General features: G+C 38.0%; 1 protein-coding gene and 1 pseudogene across 1 annotated transcript; both read left to right on the forward strand.

Moving 5' to 3' along the window:
• Positions 1–4,173: 4,173 nt before the first annotated feature.
• LOC130439424 (interferon-induced protein with tetratricopeptide repeats 5-like) lies at positions 4,174–4,872 on the forward strand (annotated as a pseudogene).
• Positions 4,497–15,617, forward strand: LOC130439053 (interferon-induced protein with tetratricopeptide repeats 5-like). The gene is made up of 3 exons (XM_056771463.1): positions 4,497–4,622; positions 5,650–5,770; positions 13,294–15,617. Exons 2-3 carry the CDS (start codon positions 5,766–5,768, stop codon positions 14,696–14,698), a joined length of 1,410 nt encoding a protein of 469 aa, XP_056627441.1. The 5' UTR covers positions 4,497–4,622; positions 5,650–5,765; the 3' UTR covers positions 14,699–15,617.
• Positions 15,618–26,451: the final 10,834 nt, after the last annotated feature.

Genomic DNA, 26,451 nt, shown 5'->3' on the forward strand with positions numbered 1-26,451 from the left:
AGGTTTTACCTGAAAGTGAGTGAAGTGGGAGCCATAGTCCTGCACGCGGGGGTGAATGATGTGAGAATGCGGCAGTCGGAGATCCTGAAGAGGGATAGGGCTGCTTCCTACTTACCGTCGAGGGAACGAAAAGTTCAGTAGACTATTTACGCTTAATAATTGGTTAATGTCATGGTGTATTGATCAGAAGCTGCTCTTTGTAAATAGTTTTGACCTGTTTTGGGAGCGACCAAGGCTTTTCCGCCCCGACGGCCTACACCCCAGCGGCATTTGAGGGGAAATTTTGTCTGACAACATCTCAAAGACGCTACGCATCATTCACCCGAGGTTTTTTTTCTCCATTAATCAATCATTGGAGTTTGGGTTCCTCACCACAGCAGGGCAGTGTTGGCTTGCTCTCCGGGAGACTGCATTTTTTTGTATTTTTTATTAATTAGATATTATTTATTAGAATGATCTTGCTAGTTCTATAAACACCATGCATTGTGCTGTGTTTTACCTTTTCTGTTTTTCCTGTTTGCCCCTGTAAAGCTGCTTTGGAACAATGCACATTGTGAAAAGTGTTATATAAATAAACTTGAATTATAGGAAGTGGGAAATATCGCAACGTCACCACGTTATCCGGTAGACGTAATCACGTTAGCTTCAGTGAAGCGTTAATGAGTAGATTTACTCACTGACTAGCTCTATTAACTCCCCCTCTATCTGGCTACCTGTCTTCACTGCCGGAGACACTATTTATCTCGAGCGGCCGTTTAGCTTGTCACCCACACTCGAGCTCCCGAACGAAAAGCAGCCTCTCCAACAGTCTTTTTATCAGCCTTTTAATCCGCATCACCTGTACACTTCAATTACCTTAGTCCCAACCCCTCATTAACTCAAAGACACCTCCACCGTACTCCCTTACATCACAATATCAAGCGGGAAAAAGCGCAACGTCAGCATGTAATAGAGTAGACGTTCGATCACCGATGAGCTGGATTCCTCTGGGACTGGATCTGGAGGCTTCTCTTGTAATTGAAACGGCGGTAAGCCATTTGGATGGATGATAACGCCTTCTGAGCGTAACAGTAGGTGCAGCAGGCCCCATCTGGCCCATTTGAATCAGCTGATAACCACTGACAACGCCCATTCAACTGACTGATAACATTCGAAGCGGGTGGCATATCCCATCATGCATCATGTTCTGGATATGAATCTTGAGACTTTTTGCTCGGGTCTCGCGAGATGTTGCGCAAAGCTTTCCAATGAATGTCATACTACTGCTTTTTAAGGTCATATCTTTATTTAATCTGTTTGGCTAACATGTGTTTTTCTTTTTAGGGTACAGCTGCTTTAGAACAATAAATATAAGGCACTATACAAATAAATCTGACTAGACTTGACCATATAATTAGATATTACATAATACGTCTTACCACGAAATTATGTTACATTTCTTATTGGTGAAAACTCGAGAGTTATGTATTTTGTAAAACTGCTTTTTATCCTATAATTAGAAACACCACATTAAAAAACTGAATATGTTTGAATTTGCTAAGTGTGTTCTCATTGGGTTAGAAATACTACTCACTTGGGATCTTCACGCCCTCTAGAACATTAGAGCCAAAAACAGGAAATACTCCATGAAAGTAGCCAAGTGGTAAAGTGCAAAGACAGCAAGTAGGGGTATTTGGACGTAGCAATACTACACCCTCTCAGGGAAAACAGTACGTACCCATTTAGCCCCGTTGAGTACGTACCAACTGAAATTGAGTACCTCCTCATTGAGTATGCAATTTCGGACTCAGCCACATTGTTCAGTCTTGAGCCATTCATCCTGTGAACCTTGCTGATGGTCATCTCAAGTCAAGTGTTTTGTTAAGTTTTTAGACCCTCGTGTCTACTTTATGTTACTCTGTTTTTGGAAGCACATCTTACCATGTTATTTTGTACTTTCTTTTTGTCTTACAAGTAAAGATTGATGCTAGATGACTCAAGCCTCGTGTCTCTTTGATCTCCTGCTATTGGGTTTATACACCTAAGGAAATAACTCATTGCGTTATCTTTCACATCTAGAACACCATAGACCGTTCGTTCCACACTACATGCAACCCGTCACATTTCAAGCTAGACATTTGTATAATTGGTGTGAGAACCTACAAAAGACTGGTGGGAAATCATTTGAAATGTAATAATCGTGTCATAGATGATCTCCCTATGCTGGGTGATTTAGCAAACCTTCTTTTATTGAAAGCACATTCTAAAGACACACTTAACAGAGCAATATAAGAAAAAAAGAAACATTAGAAAAAAATAAAAAGAACAAAAATAGGTTGCATATTTTAATATATAAATAAAATGTTTTAACATCTTATTGCTTTTCTATTAACGACATCGCTTTACAAGTTCATAATAACTTTGCCAAAGAAGTTTCATATAATTAATAATGAAATTAACAATACAAACCATTTTTAACAAATGATTCATTGTGCAAAAAATGCGTTTTCAAAGACCGCTGTGATCTGTTTAGTGAGAACACAGAGTACCTTCCCGTGACTTATAAAGGGAGGTGTCGTCACCATAAATGGAAGGGAAGTGTGAGAGTCTGAATGATGGGATCTGGAGTTGTGTTGACTGTAGCTTGAACTTGTGACAGGCATAAGACGAACAGTCATATTATCAGAGTTAATATTTTTATTGTTTTGTAATCGGTTTCAACTATCTGACATTCTTGCTTGTTTGTTTCCGGTCTATTTTCTCCTGTTCTTTTTTTTCTTCAGGAACTCTTGTGCAGGGGTTCAGGTGATACCAGCTGTTTTTTTCCTTCCACTTGACCTTGTTGAACTGAGTTCGAACATTTCTTTCCTTTTTACAAGGTAAATGCTGCCACCTTCTGGTTGGATTTGGCAATTGGTCCTGCAATATTAACAGGAGGAAATCACATTATTGCTGACCTGTTGCTCAGTGTGTTGCACTACAGTATATAATTCCTAGTAAAACTGATTTACATATTGATCTATGTTTTAAAATGCGTATATGTATATATGAAGTTAAAAAAAATAAAAGGTAACACTACAATAAGGTTGTATTCATTAGTAAATGCATTAACTAAAGACACGAACTACGATCAATAAAGTTTTGAAGTATGTCCATGGTAATATTCGTGTAAATATCAATATAATTATTTGTTATTTCATGATACATTGACTAGCCTGTTACAACCTCTTACAAAGTTTTCTTTGAAATACCAAGATAAAAACTCCTGTAAAAGTCATGTGTTAGCCTATACAAGGGGTGTCCAAAGTCATTCATGGAGGGCCTGTGTCCTGCAAATTTAAGTTTTTAAGAAAATTGTAAAATCTTTTTTTTTTATTGTGAAGGTCCAATTAATATCAATCAAACTGCAGTTGGTTTGTTTTGATTTGAGCCACAGTAACTAAAAAAATAAAGCTAAATAACACAACAAAAAAACATGTTAATATAATAGAAACATGATTTTGGGAAAAAATTAAGTTATCTTATTGTGGAACCAAACACTTCAAATGTACTTATACAATCCCACTTCTACCATTATTATTAAATTAGAAACTCAACTCAACTTTATTTATATAGCGCTTTTTACAATTTTCATTGTTACAAGAAAAATACTTGTACTTTATTTTTATTCTTCTTTGAATATTTTGACTTTACAAAATATGAAATACGTCAGTTGGAAACGAAAATATTAAAATAGCTTCATAATGGGCGTATGACCAAAGAGCAACAGCTAATAGTAATTTATCTCAAAATCGAAACTTATCCATATGCGGGTTACTTTCGATTTCGTGACGTGACAGCGGAATAGGAGAAAAGGTCTGCACAAAAATAGCCTATTAGTTTTCGAATTTGTTAAACGGGTTAATTTTCACTTTTTTTATACAGGAAAAAACAGACCTATCTTAAATGGTTTTGGGAGCATTTCACTGGTTTGCCTCAAACATACCGTTCAAAAAATGGATTAAACCTTCATATTAACCTGTTGTTACACATAGTACACATAGATTTATATTTGTGGTAGTCCTATTGTGTGTGTTCATTGGCATATTAAAACTAATATACATAATAACTAGTAACTGCACTTTGAAAATCCTATTTTTACTGAATTTATTGAGACCTGTTCTTAAAAATACCCAATAATCTTAATATATCTCAATGCTTCATGACTCCAGCATTAAAAACATGGACGCTAAACTCAGGGAGCTGGAATGCCTTTTCACATGGGGGGTTAAGAGATTTTAAAATCTTGCCAGAAAAACTCTATGACAGGATCAAATTTTGCCCACAGACATATCATGCCAAATATTTCAACATTCTGGTGTTCAGCAGCCACTTGGATGGCAAAACGGAAAGAGCGCTGGATTATCTTCGAAAGGCTGAATCAGCATTAGAAGAACACAAAAGAAAAGACGGCAACTACTTGGTGACATTCTCCTACTTTGCATGTATCCACTATCACTTGCAGAACCTCGATGTGGAAAAGTACCTGATGAAGGTGAAATCTATTTGCATGGACAAAGGCTCGGCGGATAACTCTGGCAACCCGTCGCAGTAGATCGTGTGAAAGCGTGGAGTTTTCTGAGGCTTGGAGGATCATTTTACAGGTGAGCAAAGGAGAGTTTCCTTACAGGGCAGTGTTGTATAACGTGGGCTATGCAGTAGTGCTATATAGAATAGAAGGTATGAACAAAAACAGGCAAGATAATACAGAAAAGAGTTAAACAGCTCAGAAGGGCTCTGAACTTTGATACCACTAATACTGAGATTATTGTACTGTTGGCCCTGAAACTACAAAGCTTAAAGTGGGAAGAAGCCCAAAAGTTTATCAATCTGTTCAATCTCGCATTGAGTTGAAAACTTTGGTTTTAACTTATAAAGCGTCCCATGGATTGGCTCCTAGTTATGTATCTGACTTAGTTAACCCTTACGTGGCTCCTCTCTCCGCTCTGCCAATTCACTTTCCCTTCACCAACCCCCGTTACAGACTAAAAACTATCGGTCAGCTAGCATTTTCTTGTGCCGCTCAGCGGTTTTTGAATGCTCTTCCTCTGATTCTCTATAAGAGAAAGGATGATGAAAAGCAATCGGTCAGTTCAAGATAGCATACAAAATTCCCATAGACAGCTATGACAGAAAACAAGCTGGCGAGAAGCTCAAAAAGATCGCAGAGAAGCGTCTCAACACACAGAGCAAAGTGAAAGGAGCATTTCACATTATGGCTTTTGTATCTGCTGAAGACAAGCAGGAGGCACAAGCGGATATATATCTCAAGAGAGCCCAACAACACTCAGATACTGATGTGCTTTCAGAAACCTTTGCCAAAGGAATGAGAATAAAACATAACTGAACTGTTACATATACATATATTTAGCAAGTCTTTCTATAATTAGTACGGACTTACTGTATTCATCATAAACAATATTTTACACATGCTGTGACTCTTGATGTTTATTGTTTTACAGAACAAAGCATTTTTATTTTGCACATGGCATGTAAACAGTCTGGCTTTTTTGACAAGTTGACTATGTTAAGCATGAGAAGACAGCACATATAACATTGTAAAGAAGTCAGAATTCATGGACATATCGTTGCAGCACAGCTTTAAGGCTTCATCTAGTGCTCTCTTTCAAGGTTTCAGTTTCCATTCTGATTTTGATCCTCCCATCTCTGGAAGAGAATATAAAAGCCATGTTGGGACCATCTCTGCGATCAAACAGCTTCTACAATATTTTCTATACTGACTCAAGATGAGGTAAGTGTTTAGCTACAATCCATGTAAATCCATTGTATGATGTAATTTATAATTAAGTAAAATTGCACTTTGTGAGCTTGTTCATCTAATATGACAACTATAAACAGTAAAATACAGTTTACAGTATACATTATATTTTTACTAATATATACAGTATATGTTTATGTGTTGATATATATATATATGTTGATCCTATATATACAGACATTTTTCCTTTTTAGACCTACTGCACATGTATAAACTAGAGCCCGACCAATATGTTTTTTTGAGGGGCCGAAGTCGATACAAATATTAGGGAGTAAAAACAGTCTAAAATCGATTTTTCGGCCAATATTTTTTATGTGTATATTATAGAACAGAACAGTAGCCTACCAGTCAAAAGTTTGGAGTGCTGTCCACTCTAAAGAAACCCGTAAAAATAGGGCACAATGCACTGTTTTAATATGAAGGAACTTTCCATATTCATTTTTCCAGTTGTTTTTCCAGTATTTTACACTTTGCACTGCATTACATTGCATTTTAGAATTAACGGCGACGTCCGTAAAATAAAATAAAATTTACTGGTCAATTTCTGCCAGTACTTTATCTGTTGTTTACAGCGTAGAATACAGTCTTCCTACATAAACAGAATATAGAGTATTTAACTATTGAACTATACACTTTATGATGTATACTTTTATTGATTTATCAAAAATCATAGGGCCCTAATAATGTATCTTAAATTATTATGATAAAGCTTACCAACTATGTGACTACTTTGAATCACTATTCAACAGACTCATGCCACCAGCGCACTGCCGTCTAGACTCAGTGATGTGATCGTAGTGATAAGCATGAGTGTTATTGTGTATTAACTTTACAGTACTTTATGTATTTTACAAACTAGTAAGCAACTTACGGTTAAGACAACGCGTTTGTCCGATCGCAACACAAGGGGACCCGTTTACACCTGGCATCCGTCTCATTTATTCACTCTCGACCACTTCTGTTCTTGTTTCTTCAAGGGGAGGGTTTATGGCGATGTAAAGTATGGATTTCTTCGGATCTTTACAATGAATGGACAAAATAAGCGACCACAATGTCCAAATTAACCCTACCGGAGAAAGAATGAAAACATACAGCAGCGGTTTTCCTTTCTGCTCTGACGGATCGCATCGAACGCTGTACGTGTGTGTTATAAATTCGGAATAGTGAGCGAACACTGTGCGTGCATTGTACGATTTTCGTCTTTAAACAAATTTTTAGGACTTACGGTTCAGCCGCCAACATTTATCCTGTTTGACTGAATAGCCCCAGAATGCAGTCTGGAAGAGGGGCGGTACGACACATTAGGCGGAACGACATATTTCGCCCCCTCCCACATCAACTTTTCATTGGTTCATGATCAGGAGCTTATTGTTATAGAGAAGTGTGATACTTTTACAGCTTATTGGTTTATCGAAGTATGATGATGACAGTAAAAGGAGATTTATATTGATCAAACTTAGTATTTTAAGGTTTACCATGATGTTCGAGAATTTAATGTGGCGTAGGCAGTTACTTAACAAACACTGCATCCGAAGTCATTGCGTGACAGGTAGGCAACAAGCTTTAGGACACAGCTCATATCACAGCGTCTCAGCTCATACAGTGTCTTTTAACCTATAAAATCACAAGCGTCTCTGTTTTTTCCACTTTAGAAACTGTCAACTATCCCCAACAAACACGATTATCACACCATTTAAACCAGAGAAGAATATGTTTTAATCTATTCAACTTTGCCCGCTTTGTTATTTTACAGTGTCTCATGTGATACAGATCCATGTTCGTGAATGACATTTGGAAACTGTACAAATGAAACGCGGGTTTTGCAGCCTGTTTGGAAATAACACACCTGTAAAAGACCCAGAAAACATCACATTCCTTAACATTTTACACCCAGTTTTTTTTGTTCACGTTTTTTCCACAATACTCCTATTTAAGGCAAGGACATTACATTTATTGACACTATTGTGACCGTAGGCAGCGCCTATGTTCTGTTACAATATAAATACAATAAACATATCTGTACAAAAACACAGTTCTGACAATAAGACATGTTCTGTTCGTAAAACAAGTGATAAAGTAATCTTTTCTCTATACATGTAACTAGTAGCAATATAATGTGTATTTACGTACGTGATGTAGCAGAATAACAGAGTATGGCTGGCAGTTGTGGTGGGTGCTATTAAAATATTATATGAGATGGGTTATCAATGTGTTATGGGGTAAAGTGCAGTGCTGATGATAGATATTATGTTCGTGCGTTTTTTTAATGTTAGCTAGAAACCCAAACTTTGCTTTATTGTTGACATTTCTACTTAATGGAACTTTCCATAGACTTGTCCTCGTTCGTTCTCTTATTGTTATTATTATGTTGTTTATTGTCGCTGTTATCTACTTTCTCGTTTCCAACCGTCCTAAGCGTCACACTTGTCTAAACCAAGAAGCTGTTCCTAATAATGAACCAATGAAAAGTTGAAGTGGGCGGGGCGACACATGTCTTTCCGCCTAATGTGTCGTACCGCCCCCTAGTCCAAACTGCCCTCTGTCAAACATGCTTTACCTCTATGTCCGATATCAATGCATTCCTGTCAATCACGCGGCGTCGGGTCATATTAAAGGTAGCTAAAACGATGATTTTAATTTATTAATAAGGCTTACAGAAGAGAGTTTATTCATGCAATTTCGTGCTGTTAAAACGTTTACTTCTGTGTTTGAGGTCGGGAATTCGCGAAATCCAAGTTGTCTTGAACGCAGTGTGCGCACGCGCGAAGTACCTTATTACTTATATTATATCTATAATTACGTTATTAGAGTAAGTGCATCTAAGGCAAGGCAAGGAAAGTTTATTTATATAGCACATTTCAAACACAAGGGCAATTCAAAGTACTTTACAAAAAATGATTGACAGAGAGAAATGAGACGTATCTTTAAAATGCTAACTATTTAAAGGTGAACTGTGTAAGTAACAGAGACCACTATTGGCGTAATTGGAAATTGCAACCTAAAGCTCCGCCACCATCCTCTCCCTTCTATTAGAGTAGCTACGGTTGCCGTCACAGGACAAAAGGGTTCAATAAATGATAGCGGCCACTATCGGTGGTGTTGATAATTGCAATCTACATCTCACAGGCGAACAACACACTGAAGTTACGGACACAGGACAGAGATGTCGTCGTCTGAGACAGCAGAGAGTAACCTTTGCAAATCAAGTGACGAGGTTTATTTACAAAGAAAAACAAATTAATTAAATTGACTTAATTCATTATTTACTCTAATCGTTATAGTGAAAATTATTGTTACTTGTATAACATTGTGTCAGTGATGTATTCGCTTATTTTGCATAGCATTTTTTGGCACGGTAACTTGGTTCGTAACATACAGCCTATTTAAACCGCTTGCTAATGCTAAAGTAAGGCATCACCCCAATTGATCAATTGTATCTTCTCAAATCTTCGTTGACACTGTATTACTGATAAACTATGCAACGTGGAAGTTTGGATTTTATCCTATCAATTATTAAATTACACATTTGTATGCACAGAAGCTAAGCAGTATTATAATATAATTTACACCCGATGTATGCAAATTATGATTGTAAAAATGATTTCTAACTTGATTTGCACACGGCCATGCAAAAAGGAATAATAGTACAATAACAAAGTGCTAAAAACAAGAAAAACTCACTTGATGCTCATGCTCATCTATTAGCTAAAGCTATCAAACAAACACTTCACTTATATAGCGGAAATTAGACAAACTTACCGGTCCAGCAGAAAGCTTGCAACTTCGGCGTCGCTTAGCAAATCCTTTTCCTGCTTCAGTGCCCTCCATTTGGGAAAAGCCATGCCGATGTTTATTCGGGTTTTCTGCCGTTTTTTGTCTCGACTTCGCCTTGCTGCGTCGTATTTTCTCTTTTTTGAACGAACAGATTGACGCTCTAACGGCTCTTGTGCGGAGTATGTGTGGTCCGCCATTAGCGCAAATTTTGCTTCTTACTGCAACAAAGAACCGTTTATATTTCTACTAAAAAACACGACAAGTAAATGCTGTTATTGTTCTTCCTCTTCTTCTGCTAATCCTTCTATGTAGTCGCTTTGAAGCTGCCCCAAAAAACAGCCGAAGAAGAAGAACATATTCTCGCGCATCTTTCGTTTTACGAAACGCGCTTAGTTTGTCCGTGTAGTGCTACTATAGAAACATGGCTGTGCACATTAATAAATTACATGTAAGGGTGTGCCCGCGGTGTATATACATAAAATGGCTCATTGTAAGGTAATATAAACATTTCGTTTCATTTTGTAAGGTATTTCTTCACCACTCACAACATAGTTTTGTATTATATATTACATTTAGGTGAATAAATCCTTCAAAATCCTACACATTGTACCTTTAAGATCACATATTAAATTGAGATTTTAGAAACAATAAAACAGCAATAAAATTGATAAAAAATTTGAGAAAAATAATAAGGTCAAAAGAAAGATAAATAAGAAATAGAAGTGCAGTTAATATAAACCAGCACAGTGCTCAGGTTATAGATGCAAAGATAAATAATTTAAATTAAATAAAACTTAAAAAGCACTGATATTTCAAGTCGTAATGTGTTAAATGGCTCTTTTTTGAACATATTAAAAAGAAACCAAAAATTAGAAATTTGAACACGTATCACAAAATGTTATAACTTTTTTTAATGACATCCTCTGTGACTTTGACAAAGGCACTGTAATACAAATCCCTAAACAAAAAGACACAATTGTAAAGACACCATAAATATGCTCATTGTCTCAGTGCCATTGAAATAGAATCCCTGCCCGTGTTGTTTGAACATGATACAGAAGTAAATAAACGTTGTCTGTATTGCGCATGCGGTTTAAAGGCATGCAGGACGTCACATTGCTTATTCGCACTTATACATCCATGACGTCGAAATGCATGACGAAAGCGCGCTACAGTCTGCAGCGGAGACTACTTGGCAAATAGCATCCTTGGTAAATATGAGCAAGGAAGGCTGTAAAAATAAATCTGCATTGTTTCTCCTTTTGATCTTGTATACAAACAAATATACAATATTCATTTTATTTCATTCAAGTAAAACAATTTAAAGTGGGGGGAAAATCACATTATGAAAAAAGTTTTTCTCTACTTCACCCTGGTCACAATTATTGCCACACTGCTATTCAAAACTTTTTGCAACCTCCATTTGCATGAATAACAAACTTCTGAGTCTTTCTTTTATGTCTGACAAGGTTTGAGAATATATGGCAAGTCATCCGAGTCCATGTATCCATGACAAACCCGTCACGTTTTTACATACCATACACACAGCTCTCTATAGGTGAAGGTACTCAAGACATACGCATCTTGTTTTCTCTAAGTGAAAGTAACACAGGACAAACATGTCGTGTGTTTACAAGCCACACACATTGCTTTCTATGAGTGAACGGACAAATGTGTCATGGTGACATTTTATCTACTTTACAGTTGAGGTCTTTATTTGCAGCTTTACCTCATTCATTGTGGAGGATTTCCATTCCAAACTAAATAAATTCATTGCTCTTTTGTCACCTGTGAGGCTGCAGGAACAGTGATCTGTGTTGGTCTGTGCAGCCAGCAGTAGAACAGTTAGCATGATTTGCTCTGGTTTGCCTACTCCTGCCATGGTGTTAGAACTTCACACACGGGAAAACAAAAATGGCTGCAGTGCCATGGGTGGACAGGTTCAAAAAAGAGGCAGACATATGGCCTACGTAAGAAAGTGAGGGAAATCTGAACCGCTCGTTTTCTCTCAGTCTTGCAGAGATAGTATGACACAAACAAAGTGACTGGATTTTAATTTTTCACGTTTTATGAATAGGCAAATGCACCAGAGACCCGATTTTAACACTTAAGCATTGATAAAGTCTGGTTTTCGTAAATGACTCCTTCGACCTCCTTCAAATGTTGGTGCTCCATTATTTTATCAAGATGTCCAGGACCTCTGGTATAAAAGTAGATTCACAACAATAAAGATCTGTTGAAATTTTTAACTCTTGAATTTGGATATCCCTGTGTGCACCAAATCTATCTTGTGTTATTTGTGTTATTGCTGCCAAAAAAAAACGATTTTTCATTTCACATGGCCATAGAACGCAGTCTTGGTTGAAGATCCATTATGGCAGATTAATATGGTGTAGTTTGTTTTTGCATGAGAGCAGAAGATTTATTTCTTGAACAGTGTCCCAAACAACTTATGGTGATGGATGTGCAATATTCCTTTATTTTTATTTAATGCTTTCTGACCCCAAAATTCAACTGATTACTGCAATTTTCCATCTGTGCTCTTTGAAGAGTCTTTGGCCAATCAAATTCTTCTCCTCACAATGCATTGAGACAATATAGAAACACATCCGGTTTCAAGCGTATTTTCAACATCTCCCGTCCATTAAAAGTTCTTGATCATTTCCCTGATGTTGGAAATTAGATTTTTTACTTTTTCTACAAGTAGCTCAACAAAACTATATTGCACAACAGGGTAGGGTTGCACCAGCCATTCATAAGTTCTTATTTAAATGTGAACGTAAAGTGCATATAGAGGCTTAGGAACTACTAGCTTTTGTAACTAAATCTGAATGTTATTCGGTAGCACCATTTGGTCTTACATCAAAACGGTGCTAGTAATTCGTAAGCTCTTTCTAAAGTAATGCATAATATGAAATTTACTTTCAATAGTCCAATAGTAGTCTTTGAATTCATGAGGAAAAGTTGTGTTGAAATGTTGTGAATTTCAAAACATTTTTGATTTAAACTTATTTTAAATAACATAATGAAGGTAAAAATAAGTTTTTATTAAATAGAATACTACCTAACTATGAATAAAATAATATGTATTAAATATTTCAAATTAAACATGATTAATCAACAAATTCTAATGAAAAACAATACAACATAATAAAATCATAAAAAAGATGATTTTAGTTTGACATGCACAACACAGACAGATGGATAAACACAAAGATATGTATTTAAGATACGATTTAATATGTAAATATTAATTAGAATATAATTTGGAGATATCTACCCACAAGAATTTCTAATGGTGCTAATAATTGTGACCAGGGTGTATTAGAGAATATTATTTTTCATAATGATATATTCCCCCTACTTCAAATTGTTTTACTTAAATGAAATGTTGAAATATTGGATATTTTCAAAAGGAGAAACAATGCAGATTTATCTTTACAGCCTTCTTTGCTCATATTTATCAAGGGTGGGAATATTAGTGGAGGTCACTGTAGGAGTTCTGTAAAAAAAATTATATCAATGGCATGTCTGCGGCATAAACTGCAATGTATTTGTGACAGGCTCATATCGGCCGATAAATTATGCAAAGAGATTAATGGGTCAGGCTCTAGTATAAACTTATAAATACATTAATAATATACAAATAAAAGGTACAAGTACAGGTATTACAGTAATACTTATTCTAGAAAATAATAAAAATGTAATGCTTTTTTTACCAGTATGGATCAGTTGAGAACAAAACTTGACCAGCTGGAATGTCACTTCACCTGGGCTCTGAAAAAAGATGATATTGATCTTAATAGGCTGAATGAAAAGCTCAAATTGGATGTTGAGAAAAAAGAAGAGCTCACACAAACTTACAATGCTTTAGCATATGTAAAGTTCCTTCAGGGGTTTCAAGAAGAGGCACTTAGCAATCTCATGACATCATTGAAGCTTTACAAAGGGTGCCATGAAGAGGAATTTAACAAGTCTCTCATTGTCACCTATGGAAACCTTGCCTGGATAAACTACCACATGACGAACTACACAGATTGTGAAAGTTACCTGCAGAAAGTCCTGAAGATAAATGAAAACATTTCATCAGAGTCTTCGTCTGTTCCAGAGGTGCTTGGTGAGAAGGGATGGACCTTTCGTAGATTTTCTTACAAGTATTATGAAAAATCCAAAGAATGTTTCAAGAAGGCTTTAGATCTGGAACCAGAAGTTGGTAAGTGGAACGCTGGTTATGCCATCGCTCTGTATCGAACAGAATATGGGGAATTCACTATTGAGAATTCACCAGTAATCAAGCAACTGAGACGAGCCATTGAAACAAATCCTAATGATGATATTTATAAGATCTACTTAGCAATGCGACTGGTTATATACAGGAGCTATGAAGAGGCTGAAAGATTGGTTGAAGATGCTTTAGAAAGATCTCCAGATCACCCACGTGTCTTGAGATATGCTGGAAAATTCTTTAGAAATTATAGATCTGTGGACCGAGCTATTGCTCTATTGAGTAAAGCACTCGAACTGTCACCTCATTCAGGTTTCACACATCATCAGTTAGCTCTCTGCTATAAAATGAAGAAAATCCAACTGCTGCAGGAGGGAAATCATCACACCAGATCATCTAGGGTTCAACAGATTCGTGATCAGATCATCTACCATTTAGAAATGGCTACCACCCATGCAACCGGCTTTATCAAAGCTATGAGTGATCTAGCACTGCATTACGGAGAACAACATGATGTTTCACGAGCCGAAGAGATGTTTCAGATGACGTTTGACACAGCCAAAGAGAAAAATGATAATCTGCATGTGGTTCATTTTCATTACGCTGAATTCCAGTTGTACTGCAAAAGAGATGAAGTTTTAGCTATCAAGCACTACATGGAATGCCTGAAGATGAACCCAGGTTCATATGAAGGGAAGAGAAGTGAATACAAGTTGAATAGGATTGCAGAGAAGCACATCAATAAAAACACACAGGATGGAAAGGCTTATGGGATACTAGGATTCATTCACAAAGAGAAAGGAGAGAAGAGCCAAGCCATTGAGTGCTATGAGAAAGCTTTGAGTTACGGAGAAAATGATGAGTACCTCAACAATCTCTGTGCTCTTAGGCTGTCCATATAGTAAAGTTTTTACATCCTTTATGTAAGGAATAATTGACGATGGGGCGTTCAATAATTGAAAGTTAATGCACATCTGAGGTAGTAATGTGGCCACGATGCGAAGCGGAGCGTGCATTAACTTTTGAATAATTGAACTGACCGGAGTCATTTATTCTTTGTTTATTGAAATGAAACTGCACATGTTTCCATTAACAGTAAAGTTTTACATTATAAATGTCAGATCAAGAGCAGGGTGATGTGTGAGGTGATGCCCTATAGGCTACGCAATATGACCTTTCTATTGTTTAAAATTGGCAAAGTGATATGGAACTGTAATGCGGTCAACAGACCTGGAACACCTTCATAGGTGAGCACTTTACTGAAAATGAATGCATACACACATAGAATGTTTGACAACCAATCAGATTGAAGAATTCAACAGCCATGTGGTATAAGTTTACATAATCAATGCATAATAACATAATAATTTAATGCACTTTATTTATAAAAAATGTGAACAGACATCATTAGTATTTACTACAGAAATAATTGCATTGTTATGTCTCAGTTCTATCATGTATTCAAGTTTTTGACTGAAAAAAGTATTTAAACATCATACATTTTATTTTAAGGCACGTGTTAAAGATATTCAGGGCGCTTAAACAGTTAATAACAGAAATAAAAAAATCGTGGACAGTATATATTTTGTGTATTTTCTATCAAAATATTTATTACTTATGTTTGACAAACAGATCATTAGGTAAATAGATTATAAAAAATGATAAGAGTTGTCTGGGGATGAGTCTGTATGTGAAGTATGTATGATTTATACACACCTGTTTAAATGTATGTGCTCTGATGAACACAAAGAAAGACATTTGGGAAAATGTTAGACATTACTTGGACAATTTTGACTACCATAGCAGGAAAAAAAGATTATATCTTTTTTTGTTCTGCAGAACACACAATGAAATCTTGTGAAGAATTTGGGAAAGCAAACAGCTCTAGGGCATCTTTGACTACCATTTTTTTTCCTATGGTAGTCAATGATGTACCAGAAATTTAGTATCTTTATTTGTGTTCATCAGAACAAATACATCTATACAGGTTTGGAAAAAAATTAGGATGAGTAAATGATGACACCATTTTAAATTTTGGGTGAACTATCCCTTTAAAACAGAGGGACGTTAACCTGGTAACACTGGTTCTGTAGAGCACTGCTCTGGGCCTCAAGACTAAGAAACCCCAATGAAAACTTTAATAACTCTTTCCTCACCAATGATAAGTTACCTATTCAATTAAGAGACAACTGTTCCCTACCAAAAAACCTACATTTTAAAACAGGATGGATTCAAAGGCAGTTAATATTAAAAATCTAGAAAATGCTGGGGGGAATAATTGGACATAATCCATAATCAATGCAACGCTTTGATAATAATTCCAAACATAAAACAAAATCCAAAAAAGCAAAACATAGTAACCCACAAAACCACATGCAATGAACCAGAAAACTGGGAAACAGCAAACAAGACTGTTTGTCTATATGTTTTATCGATCATCAGCGTTGAACAACTTTGTTCTTAAAGTGATCTCAATGATATTGTTCTCTTTATCTCCATCATTGTTGTATGAACCCTTCTATTCTCTTAAATAATGATGTATTAAAAACAAATGTTACATATACTGTGTATATATATATATATATATATACACACTCACCTAAAGCATTATTAGGAACACCTGTTCAATTTCTCATTAATGCAATTATGGTGGTGGTGTAATGGTGTGGGGGATGTTTTCTTGGCACACTTTAGGCCCCTTAGTGGCAATTGGGCATCGTTTAAATGCCACGGCCTACCTGAGCATTGTTTCTGACCATGTCCATCCCTTTATGATCACCATGTACCCATCCTCTGATGACTACTTCCAGCAGGATAATGCACCATGTCACAAAGCTCGAATCATTTCAAATTGGTTTCTTGAACATGACAATGAGTTCACTGTACTAAAATGGCCCCCACAGTCACCAGATCTCAACCTAATAGGGCATCTTTGGGATGTGGTGGAACGGGAGCTTTGTGCATACCACAAATCTCCATCAACTGCAAGTTGCTATCCAATCAATATGGGCCAACATTTCTAAAGAATGCTTTCAGCACCTTGTTGAATCAATGCCATGTAGAATTAAGGCAGTTCTGAAAGCGAAAGGGGGTCAAACACAGTATTTGTAGGCCTATGGTGTTCCTAATAATCCTTCAGGTGAGTGTATATATTTGTTTGTCTCCTTTTTTTTTGTAGCTGTGTCGACGTTTGTAATTGTTTTTATAGGAAAATTTACTTAGTTATACTTGCAAATATTCCACAGCTTTAAACCTGTTTTTGTTACGTATACGTATAGCCGAACGCACAGCCTTGCAAAGTATACTGCTTTTGACCCATACGCGTACATATGAAAGCGCATTACAACATATTGCAATATCTCTCCATGCCTACAGGGGATAGGTTTTCTTCAACTCAATTGAATCGATGCTCCCACGACACAGTTGCCACATGGTGGTTACCGCAAGAAATGGAATGTGCATGCGCAACCTGAAGAAACAAAATTCCTGCGATGCGTGTAATATTATGATGATGGAATTTGCGTCACGCACATTGTACGCTGTCCCTCGAGTACGCGTACAAAGGGAACTGTACTACGGTCTATATGTAACCTCTTTATCTTTCAAACACGGTCTCTCTCTCTCCTTTGGCCATGTTTTCATTTTGGATTATGATTTTGATCCTTCAATCTCTCGGAGAGAATATTAAAGATGCATCTGCGCCATTTTCCAACAAACAGCTTCTAGAGTATTTCTTAAACAGCCTCATACAGTAGGTTAAGTGATTGGCTGTACTGTAATCTATCCAAAGAATTTATTAACTCTTCTTGCTGTACATATTTCTAAAACACCATGATTCCTAATGATTTTAGAAAACTGTAATTTTTTCAACTTAATAAGTATTGTCATGGTTCCACTACCATGTCATGTTTTATTCCTGTCTCAAGTGGAGCCATGGCATTGCCTGATGGTTTTATGTGAGAAAGACATAGTTCTTTCTCGTGTCTCGTCATTGTTCCCTGCATCACGTTCCTCGTCAGCCTCTCCTTAGTGCTAATCCCCAGCACCTGTTTCTCGTTATGATCCTGTGTCTTTCTCCCCTATAAAGAGTCCTCATGTTTCATTGTCCTGTGCTTGTGCATTGTACTTGTTTCTTACCCGTGTACCTGTAAGCTGTGTTTGCTGTTTGCTGTTTGCTGTTTGCTGTTTGCTGTTTGCTGTTTGCTGTTTGCTGTTTGCTGTTTGCTGTTTGCTGTTTGCTGTCCTTGTTGTTTGATGTCCTTGTTGTTTGATGTCCTTGTTGTTGATGTCCTTGTTGTTGATGTCCTTGTTGTTGATGTCCTTGTTGTTGATGTCCTTGTTGTTGATGTCCTTGTTGTTGATGTCCTTGTTGTTGATGTCCTTGTTGTTGATGTCCTTGTTGTTGATGTCCTTGTTGTTGATGTCCTTGTTGTTGATGTCCTTGTTGTTGATGTCCTTGTTGTTGATGTCCTTGTTGTTGATGTCCTTGTTGTTGATGTCCTTGTTGTTGATGTCCTTGTTGTTCGTCTTGCCTTGTTCCTGTTTCCCCTGTATAGTAAGTGTCAGTTTAGTGTTTGTTCCTAGTGTTTGTTTTCTTAGTTTTAGTAAGTCAGTGTCATTGTTTATTGTCTGTTATATATTTCCCTGTATTGTTTTCCCCCGCGTGGGTTTTGTTGTCTTTTTATAGTCTTGTTAGTGTCTAATAAATATGTTACCATCAATACCGTCTGTGTCTGCCTGCACTTGGGTTCCCAGGCCATGTCTCAATTTGAGGTTCATGACAAAGTATACTACTTGCATGTATGCCTTTATTCTGCAGATGCATTTATACAAAGTGACTTGCAAGATTGATATCAAACAAACAATTCACAGGGGGTCAATAATACAAGACATGCTATAACAAGTTACCAGTTATCTGATGATAAGAGAACCCAGTACTGTCTGTGTACCAGTGTACGTGAGGGAAACATTTAAGATGTTATGTTTGCTAATGTTGTTTGGCCAGCAACCTTCTGAAAAGAGCTGTGTTTTTGAAGTTTTGGTAACTTTTTAAAAAACATTTGACATCACTTGCACGCATTATAATTAAATTGTTACTTTTCTTGTCAATCCATATGCATTTTTGCAGTACACTTAACAATGCACTTTCATTTTAATTGAGCGCGAGCAGTGTTACAGCAGAAGACTCTAGCTGCCTTCTGCTTCAGCGCTGCTACTACAACACAATCATGACATGCTTAGATGTAAATGCTCTAATAAATTAACATGGCCACTGAAAAAAATATGTGACTTGGAATTCAAACTATTGTAAGCTTTTGTATGCTACCAGATGTCCAATTTGTCACAGTATATATATAATACTCAGATGCGGAAGAGAATCAAAATAGAGTTCAAACACGGCAAACCAAGCAAAAAAATGCCAGGGAATTCCTTGACACAGCTCAGTAAACAAACAAAAATCTGTGTGTAATCCTAGTCTGGAAAGGTAGCGAGCAATGGCGAGGAAAAGAAGAGCCAGTGAAGAGTCCAAAATCAGGGTTTATGAATAATCCCCGCTGTCCATAAGTATGGAGATTAAATCTGATTCTCTGTGTTCTGAAAAAATATTAGAGAAGCAGACAGCTTGATTTTTAGACACGAGTAACAATCAATACATCGCCACAGGGACTGAAATAAAAGGGGAAGGTTAAATAGCGGCGTGGTCTACAGTACACCACAGTGACTTTACTGTTGACTACTACCATGTTATTAAATAAAACTAAGCACCTTTGACAGTTTGTGGAGTTTGTTGTTGTAACGAGGGTATCTAGTGATGCCTTTTATTCAGGTGTGCATTATTATGAAACAGGTCGTCTTTAACAGAAAGACAGATTGGTTGGAAGAGACTCCAGAGCGACCAGCACCACTTCAATTTGTAACACGGTTTGAAGAATTTATCTTCCAGAATTTGACTAAATTTTGGAATTTTAATCTCCAACTCTAACCGGTCTTTGACTTGAACTGGTGCCCGTTTCAGAAGGTAGTCCCCCGGCTCTCAAGTGCTTTCTGCTGCCATGTTGCTTTTTTGGTGCCGTTGCCATGGTGAATCGTTATATAAGTACAACATTTGAAAAGAGTACAAAAACTAACACTTAACTAGACTTACTTGACTGGATAATAACAAACAGGAACACAAGCATGGGTAACGGGTAATATCAAAGAGGTATATCAAAAGACAGGTTAGTACACAAAATGACCGAACACAGAACAACGAAACATGAGGACTATTTAAAGGAATCAAAATAAACAGGGGCAGGTGCAGGGTATGAACTAATTAACAGGCAATAACGTGATGAAAGGGCAGGAAACACAAACAAGACTCAGAGAGATTATGGAAGACCATACGCCTCTCTCCACATAAAACCTAAGGCTTCGCCATGACTGCCACAATACCAAGAAAGAAATTACATGATGAGGCAGAGTCATGACCGATCCATTGATGGTGGCTTTTTGTAGTCGTGGAGCAAGCGCTTAACCAAGGGTAAGCCTACCCAGAGTAAATTGAACTAATTAAAAATAAGATGTTCACAAAACATGTTCTCAAAGTTTCTTATTTCTAAATAAAACAATTCTGAATTCAAGGTTTAACCAAGAGTTGGTTGAACCTCCTTATTGAAACGGGCCCTCTAAGTCACCTAAATAAATATTTTTTGTGTGTTTGTTTTTGGTGAACGAAAAGGAGAGTCACATAGTCCTCACCACCGTTTGCATATTGTTTTGCACTATCTGCCTGGCCGGGGGGGCTGCTTTAGAATTCATACTTGTATTAAATGTGTCTCATGTACAGCTGCTTTGTAACAATGAAAATTGTAAAAAGCGCTATATAAATAAAGTTGAGTTGAGTTGAGTTGAGTTTGTTTAGTTTATTTTATAGTAAAGAAGCAAAATTAATAGTGAATCATGTCTGAGGATGTCAGTCTCTTTATGTCTTACATCCCCTTTTCTGCCTCACTGAATATACTAGACACAAACACAGTTGATACAACAATTTTCAGTATTATTCTTGATAAAATATTCCACTATGAATTTTGACTATTTATAGTAGCCTATACTTTTAACATCTGTGTGTATTTGAGAGTAAATTTATATTAGTCTTGCATAGAAGGTTTGTATGCTCTAAATATGTTTTTGTAAATGTATATTTTGTATAAATAATAATAACCAATGCAACAAAATGTGATGTTTAATAAATTATTACATTCACAAGCTTATGTATCTATGTACTTTGAGATGTTAAATTTTATGTTTATTATGTTAATTGTTAAAAGTAGAGTTATAAAAATATCCAAAAACCAATAGGCCAATGATATATATTTTTTTCAGCTGAGTACTTACGGACGTATAGTGACTGGATCATTGAGAGGAAAGCCATAAACCCCCTCACTCCCTTTTGTCCTGGTTTCTAGATACTATCATCAAAAGACCCCAGCAAACCTGGCTCCAAAGTTTTGATTTAAGTTTTGAACTCTCACCGAGAGTGTGATAACCCTTTGGTTTCTCTGTAGGATATTTACGACTCCTAAGCTTCAAACCATTGGTGAGAAGTGTCTGTCTCATCTCTAACTTAACATCTGAGCCTAACCAGAGAAACTTCTCTAACAAATAAAAACTTATGTGATTAAAACCATCCTTTTCAATAAATGTTTCGAAATATTTATATATAGTAAGTCTAGGTTGTGTGTTGGAGCTCATGCCATTTTAAACAGTCTTTATCTGTTAGATATACAAGTTTGATTTAGGGTTCATTTGATGTATTCATACATTGGGATGATTCACAGTTCAATGCCTTCCATGTTTCATATTTTACTACACCTCTCTGAATTCCCTAAATGATGAGCTATGTTATAAAAAAATAGCATGCATCATACTATGTCCATAACTAAGTTTAGGTATTAAATCCAAACTGACCATACTGTCAGAGCTATTCAAATGAGGCACTATGAGAAACAAAGGAACTTTCTCTGGCCCACTTTTCACTTTCATGGCATTGGCCCGCAGACCACCTGGGGGCAGGGCAGGTATGCATTTGAAAACACCATCACCGATCCACTTCAATTTAGGAATTGGAAGGGAATAGAAAGAGAACGCGGAGGACAATCCAAGAGACACCCCGGCTTACGGCTCCCCTCTGGGTAGGCCATGGAACTTCAAACTCAGAACCTAAACTCAGCGTTTCAACAGGAATGCATTCTGAAACATTCCAGATTTCCATCCATGCGCAAACGGATATTGGTCCAACACCGAGATAGCAAGTATCCGATTCTATATATAGAATAGCTGTGTTATGAGCGTGACTCTTTGTTTAAGATGATTTTATTGGTTTTCAGACATGTTTTACCTCCCTCCCTGCCATGCTCTCTCTTTCTCTCTCTCTCACTATCTCTCTGCGCTTCCTATCACGTTTGTGTTTCATGTATTTGTTGGTGTTTATGCAATCGTCATTATGTTTACCATGTAAAGTAGAGTCTAGTAAAAAACCATATAGGCATTTTTGATGGTTTTCTGAGCTCACACTCACAATCTGGTCACTTTAACTGTGTTTCGATCTATGCTACCTCTGCTCTAACTTCTGTTTGGTAAAGTCACAGTACTTATGGTCATAAGAAACGTTAGTGTATCATTTCATTGATGCATTTGCTAGACGAATGCATATAGGATTTTTATCACTATACTGCTAATCAGAAATTGTAAAATATGTATTTGTAATGACGATTATTATAAGTATTTTCATTTGAGCTACACTAACTCCTTGACTGAAATTGACGTTTTAAAGAACTCATTTCATGGATGTGATCTTGATAGATCTGGTGGAGAATCATATTTGGTGAGTTAAACTCATCATTTTTAACATGCAGCATAAATGACTACAAACGTTTCCAACTGCTTCTAAATCCTGAGAGAATTGCCAATCTAATCAGTGGACTGGGGCCGTTTAGTCGCCTGTCAATGGCTTCATTTCCAGGTTACCCTTTGTTACCGCCTTTACTGTCGTAGCAACCGTGTGATACGTTCGTAGACAGATGGTGAAGTAGTTTGTACCGCGGGTCCGTCTCGCATTATTGCAAATGACGTGGGTATGTTCAAAATAACTTTTATAATGGTTGATTTGAACACTTAAAACTGGTGTTATCGCACCATCAAATTGGACAATTACTGTAACATCTATGACTAACAATTTAGTTTTAAACCTTACATTTCTCCGGTCTAATTCATTATAATGAAATAAAAGGATTTCATCAAACGAAGCATTTATAAGACTTTATTACTTTACCTCTTCCGCTAACATGATTTCTCGTTTCCGTCTGATTGACGGCCATCAGCGATGGAGCTGAAGACAACATACTTCATCATTCCACGCTTCTACACAGTGTCATCAAGCTACGCGATTGTTGTCGTTTTGATCGTGCGCCCTCTAGTGGCGATTTCTACAAACTGTACCTTTAAGTAATTTCACCAAGCTGAAATCAGCATTGATTCAATGGTATGTAAGAAAACGAATTGTGTCGATTTTGTGTTGAATATGTGTTTATCTCTAACACCGTTTTCCCGAGCTGAAATCAACATCAAATCAATGTTAGATAAGTGAAAAAATTGCATAGATTTTTCGGTTAGTTTTGAATGGCGTGACTGATGTTGATTCAACATTACCCCGATGAGCAATGTCGACGTTGGAAATCAACGTCACTTTGATGCCGCGAGAGATATAGATTGTACGTTGATTCAAGGTCAGTTTGCTATCTGGGTCACACTTTAGTTCTCCATCCTGTGACGTGGAGCTGACCTGGGATCAGCCTCACCTGGGAAACAGCCCGGCAGCTAGCGCTGATTGCGTAGCACTTCTGCTGGTTTAGCTGCCGGACATAATGGCCGCGTGCGCCTAGTACTCGAGGTCCTGGGTCGAGAAACAACAACCGCTGTCACCATTCGCCCCGGAATGGAGGACAGAAGGACAGTGAGGGAAGCAGGTACGAGGACCTTCGAACACAAGCACGGACTGGAGGATTATTGTTTAAGAGCACCCCGAATGTTACCTTTTGGGACAGTATATTGTCGTGTTTCGCGTTCTTTATTAACTATCCTCGTCAAGCGTTGGCCTGTGTGGATGCGTGGAAGTAACGAGCCACGACAAAGATTCCGTTCTCTGAACAATACCTTTACATCCTCAACAGTATGGTTACACTGGTAGACTCACCAACAGTACAGTAGTTGACATACACAGGTTACGTGTCAAATCTCACACTGTTGGGTTGTCTCGCTCCGGCACAGGATGGCAGCTTTTCCGACCGTGCAATGAGCATTTGAACAACCATAAGACTAACTAGAAACTCCTCTATTTCCGTTACTAAGCACATGCCCTGTGACTGACACATTACACAGCCAATAGGAATAGAGACAAGATGAACACAGAGGATAGCTTAAAGGGACCGTACCCATTTTCACTACACTATCAATACAACATTACTGAGTCCCTTCAGGAAAATGAAAACAGTAATAACCAACAATTTCTAAGCTGCAATAACTGTAATGAACAATATAAAGGCAATAATAAAACATTAACAGTCATATCTCACAGGCTTCCGTATTTCCCTACTTTAACCGTTCTCTTGATTGTCTCTTTTCCTCCTATGACTGACATTAGTCCAGGTCCACTTCTGTTCTTCCTACGTCACCGAGCTGCTGGCTGCCACTTCTTCTCCGTACCCTGGTTCTCCTGGGGTTCAGGGTCAGAGGACATGGATTCCGTTTCACTGTCTTTCGGGGATGCAGCCGGTTCCGGCTCTTGAAGGGCGTCTGACAGAACAGGGTTGTCAGGGGTATCCTTACTCTTTTGCAGGATCTCACTCCTCTGGTGTCGGACCCTCGCTGGAATTGGTCGCAGTCATAGGGCTTGAGGCGTTCATGATGCATGACTCTCTTTTACTTTAACCCCTGGACCTCATACATTACTGGGCCACATCAGGCAGATATCACGAAAGGTCCTTTCTACGGTGGCTGGAGTTTTGGCCTCTGTCCCTTTTTCTTAGTACTGTCCCGCATGTACACCAAATCTCCAACAATGTACTTCCTCTCCCGAGCCATGAGATCATAGATCTTCTTTTGTCGTTGTTGGGCTACATGGAGGTGTTCCCTGGCAACATCATGTGCATCCCTCATTCCTTTTTCCAGGTTTTACAGAAAGTCTGGCACTTCCACCCTTTTTCCGACCTTTGCTCTGCGACACCGAAACATAGATCCTGGGTTTGGTAAACTTCCCTTCCAAGCATGAGCCTATTCAGTGTGATTCCAGTGATTGCATGCTGAGCGCTGCGGTACGTGGCTGTAAGGAGCGGAAGATGCTCATTCCAGTTTTTCTGATCCTGGTTCACGTAGCACCGATCCATCTGGAGGAGCGTTCGATTGAACCTCTCTACTTGTCCGTTGGAGGCCGGATGGTAAGGGGTTTATCCGCGTTTTCGTGATCTGCAGGAGACTACAAACATCTCTGAACAGCGAACTTTCAAAATTTCGACCCTGGTCTGTGTGTAGCTCCAGCGGGGCCCCAAACCTGGAGATGAACTCGTACACAAGTGTCTTAGCCATAGTTTCAGCCCCTTGGTCTGGCACAGGAAAGGCTTCCACCCATCGAGTGAACTGGTCAATAATGATTAAGACGTACTTGTTTCCTGAGCTAGACACAGGAAATGGGCCCAGTATATCGATGTGGATCCGATCCATTGGTGCCCCTGCTTGGTAATTCTGAAGTTGGGCCCGCTTAGTCGGTCCAGCATCTTTTCAAGCATTGCAGTGCCTACACCATGCCATACCAGTGGAAACTTTGGAACCTTCTCCCAAATGACCAGACTGTGGGGAATTATGACATGCTTGTAACACTTCTGTTTGTATTGAGGCCGGTACTAGCAACAGTTGAGAGGGACTGAGTCCTCCAGGCCTTTCCCAACGATAATAGAGGACTCCCTGATGAAGTTCAACTTGCTGCCAACACAGCCAGAATTTTCTTACTGCTGGACTTCTCAATGCAACGTCATCCTTTGTTGGAAGAACTCCTGCCTGATTACACTCATGCAGGATGGCTAAATCAGGATCAGCTCTCTGCTCTTGTGCTAGCTTTTCTTTTGGGAAATCTTCCAGCCAGTTCACCCGCGGTGCTCCCAACAACTCTACAGCTGCCCTCTCTTCCTCACTCCTGCCAGGGTCTTCAACAACTTGTTCCCCTGCAGCATACTCAATGCTCCTTACTGCGAGTGGCACCACATCACCAACCTCAATCCTCATCATCCTCAAAGCTCTCCCAGTGGTCATGCAACTTTTGCCATTGTTTACAGCCTCCACATGGCAGATTTGCAACACTGTTCCCAGCTTGATAGCAGTTGCACATATTTGGGGCCTCGTCAGCACGTCGACATCGCATCAGCGTTTGAGTGAAGTTTTCCAGCTCGATGTTTGATGTCAAAGTCATACTAACACAGCTCTTCCAGCCAGCGGGCAAGCTGTCCCTCGGGATGTTTGAACGGGAACAACCAGGTTAGAATGTTATGATCAGTGCGTAGAAGAAAACTCTTGTCGTAATTGGCGGGTGTAGAAAACAACAGCAAGCAATTCTCGTCTCGTTACACAG

The sequence above is a fragment of the Triplophysa dalaica genome, chromosome 17, assembly GCF_015846415.1.
Source record: "Triplophysa dalaica isolate WHDGS20190420 chromosome 17, ASM1584641v1, whole genome shotgun sequence".
Taxonomy (NCBI): domain Eukaryota; kingdom Metazoa; phylum Chordata; class Actinopteri; order Cypriniformes; family Nemacheilidae; genus Triplophysa; species Triplophysa dalaica.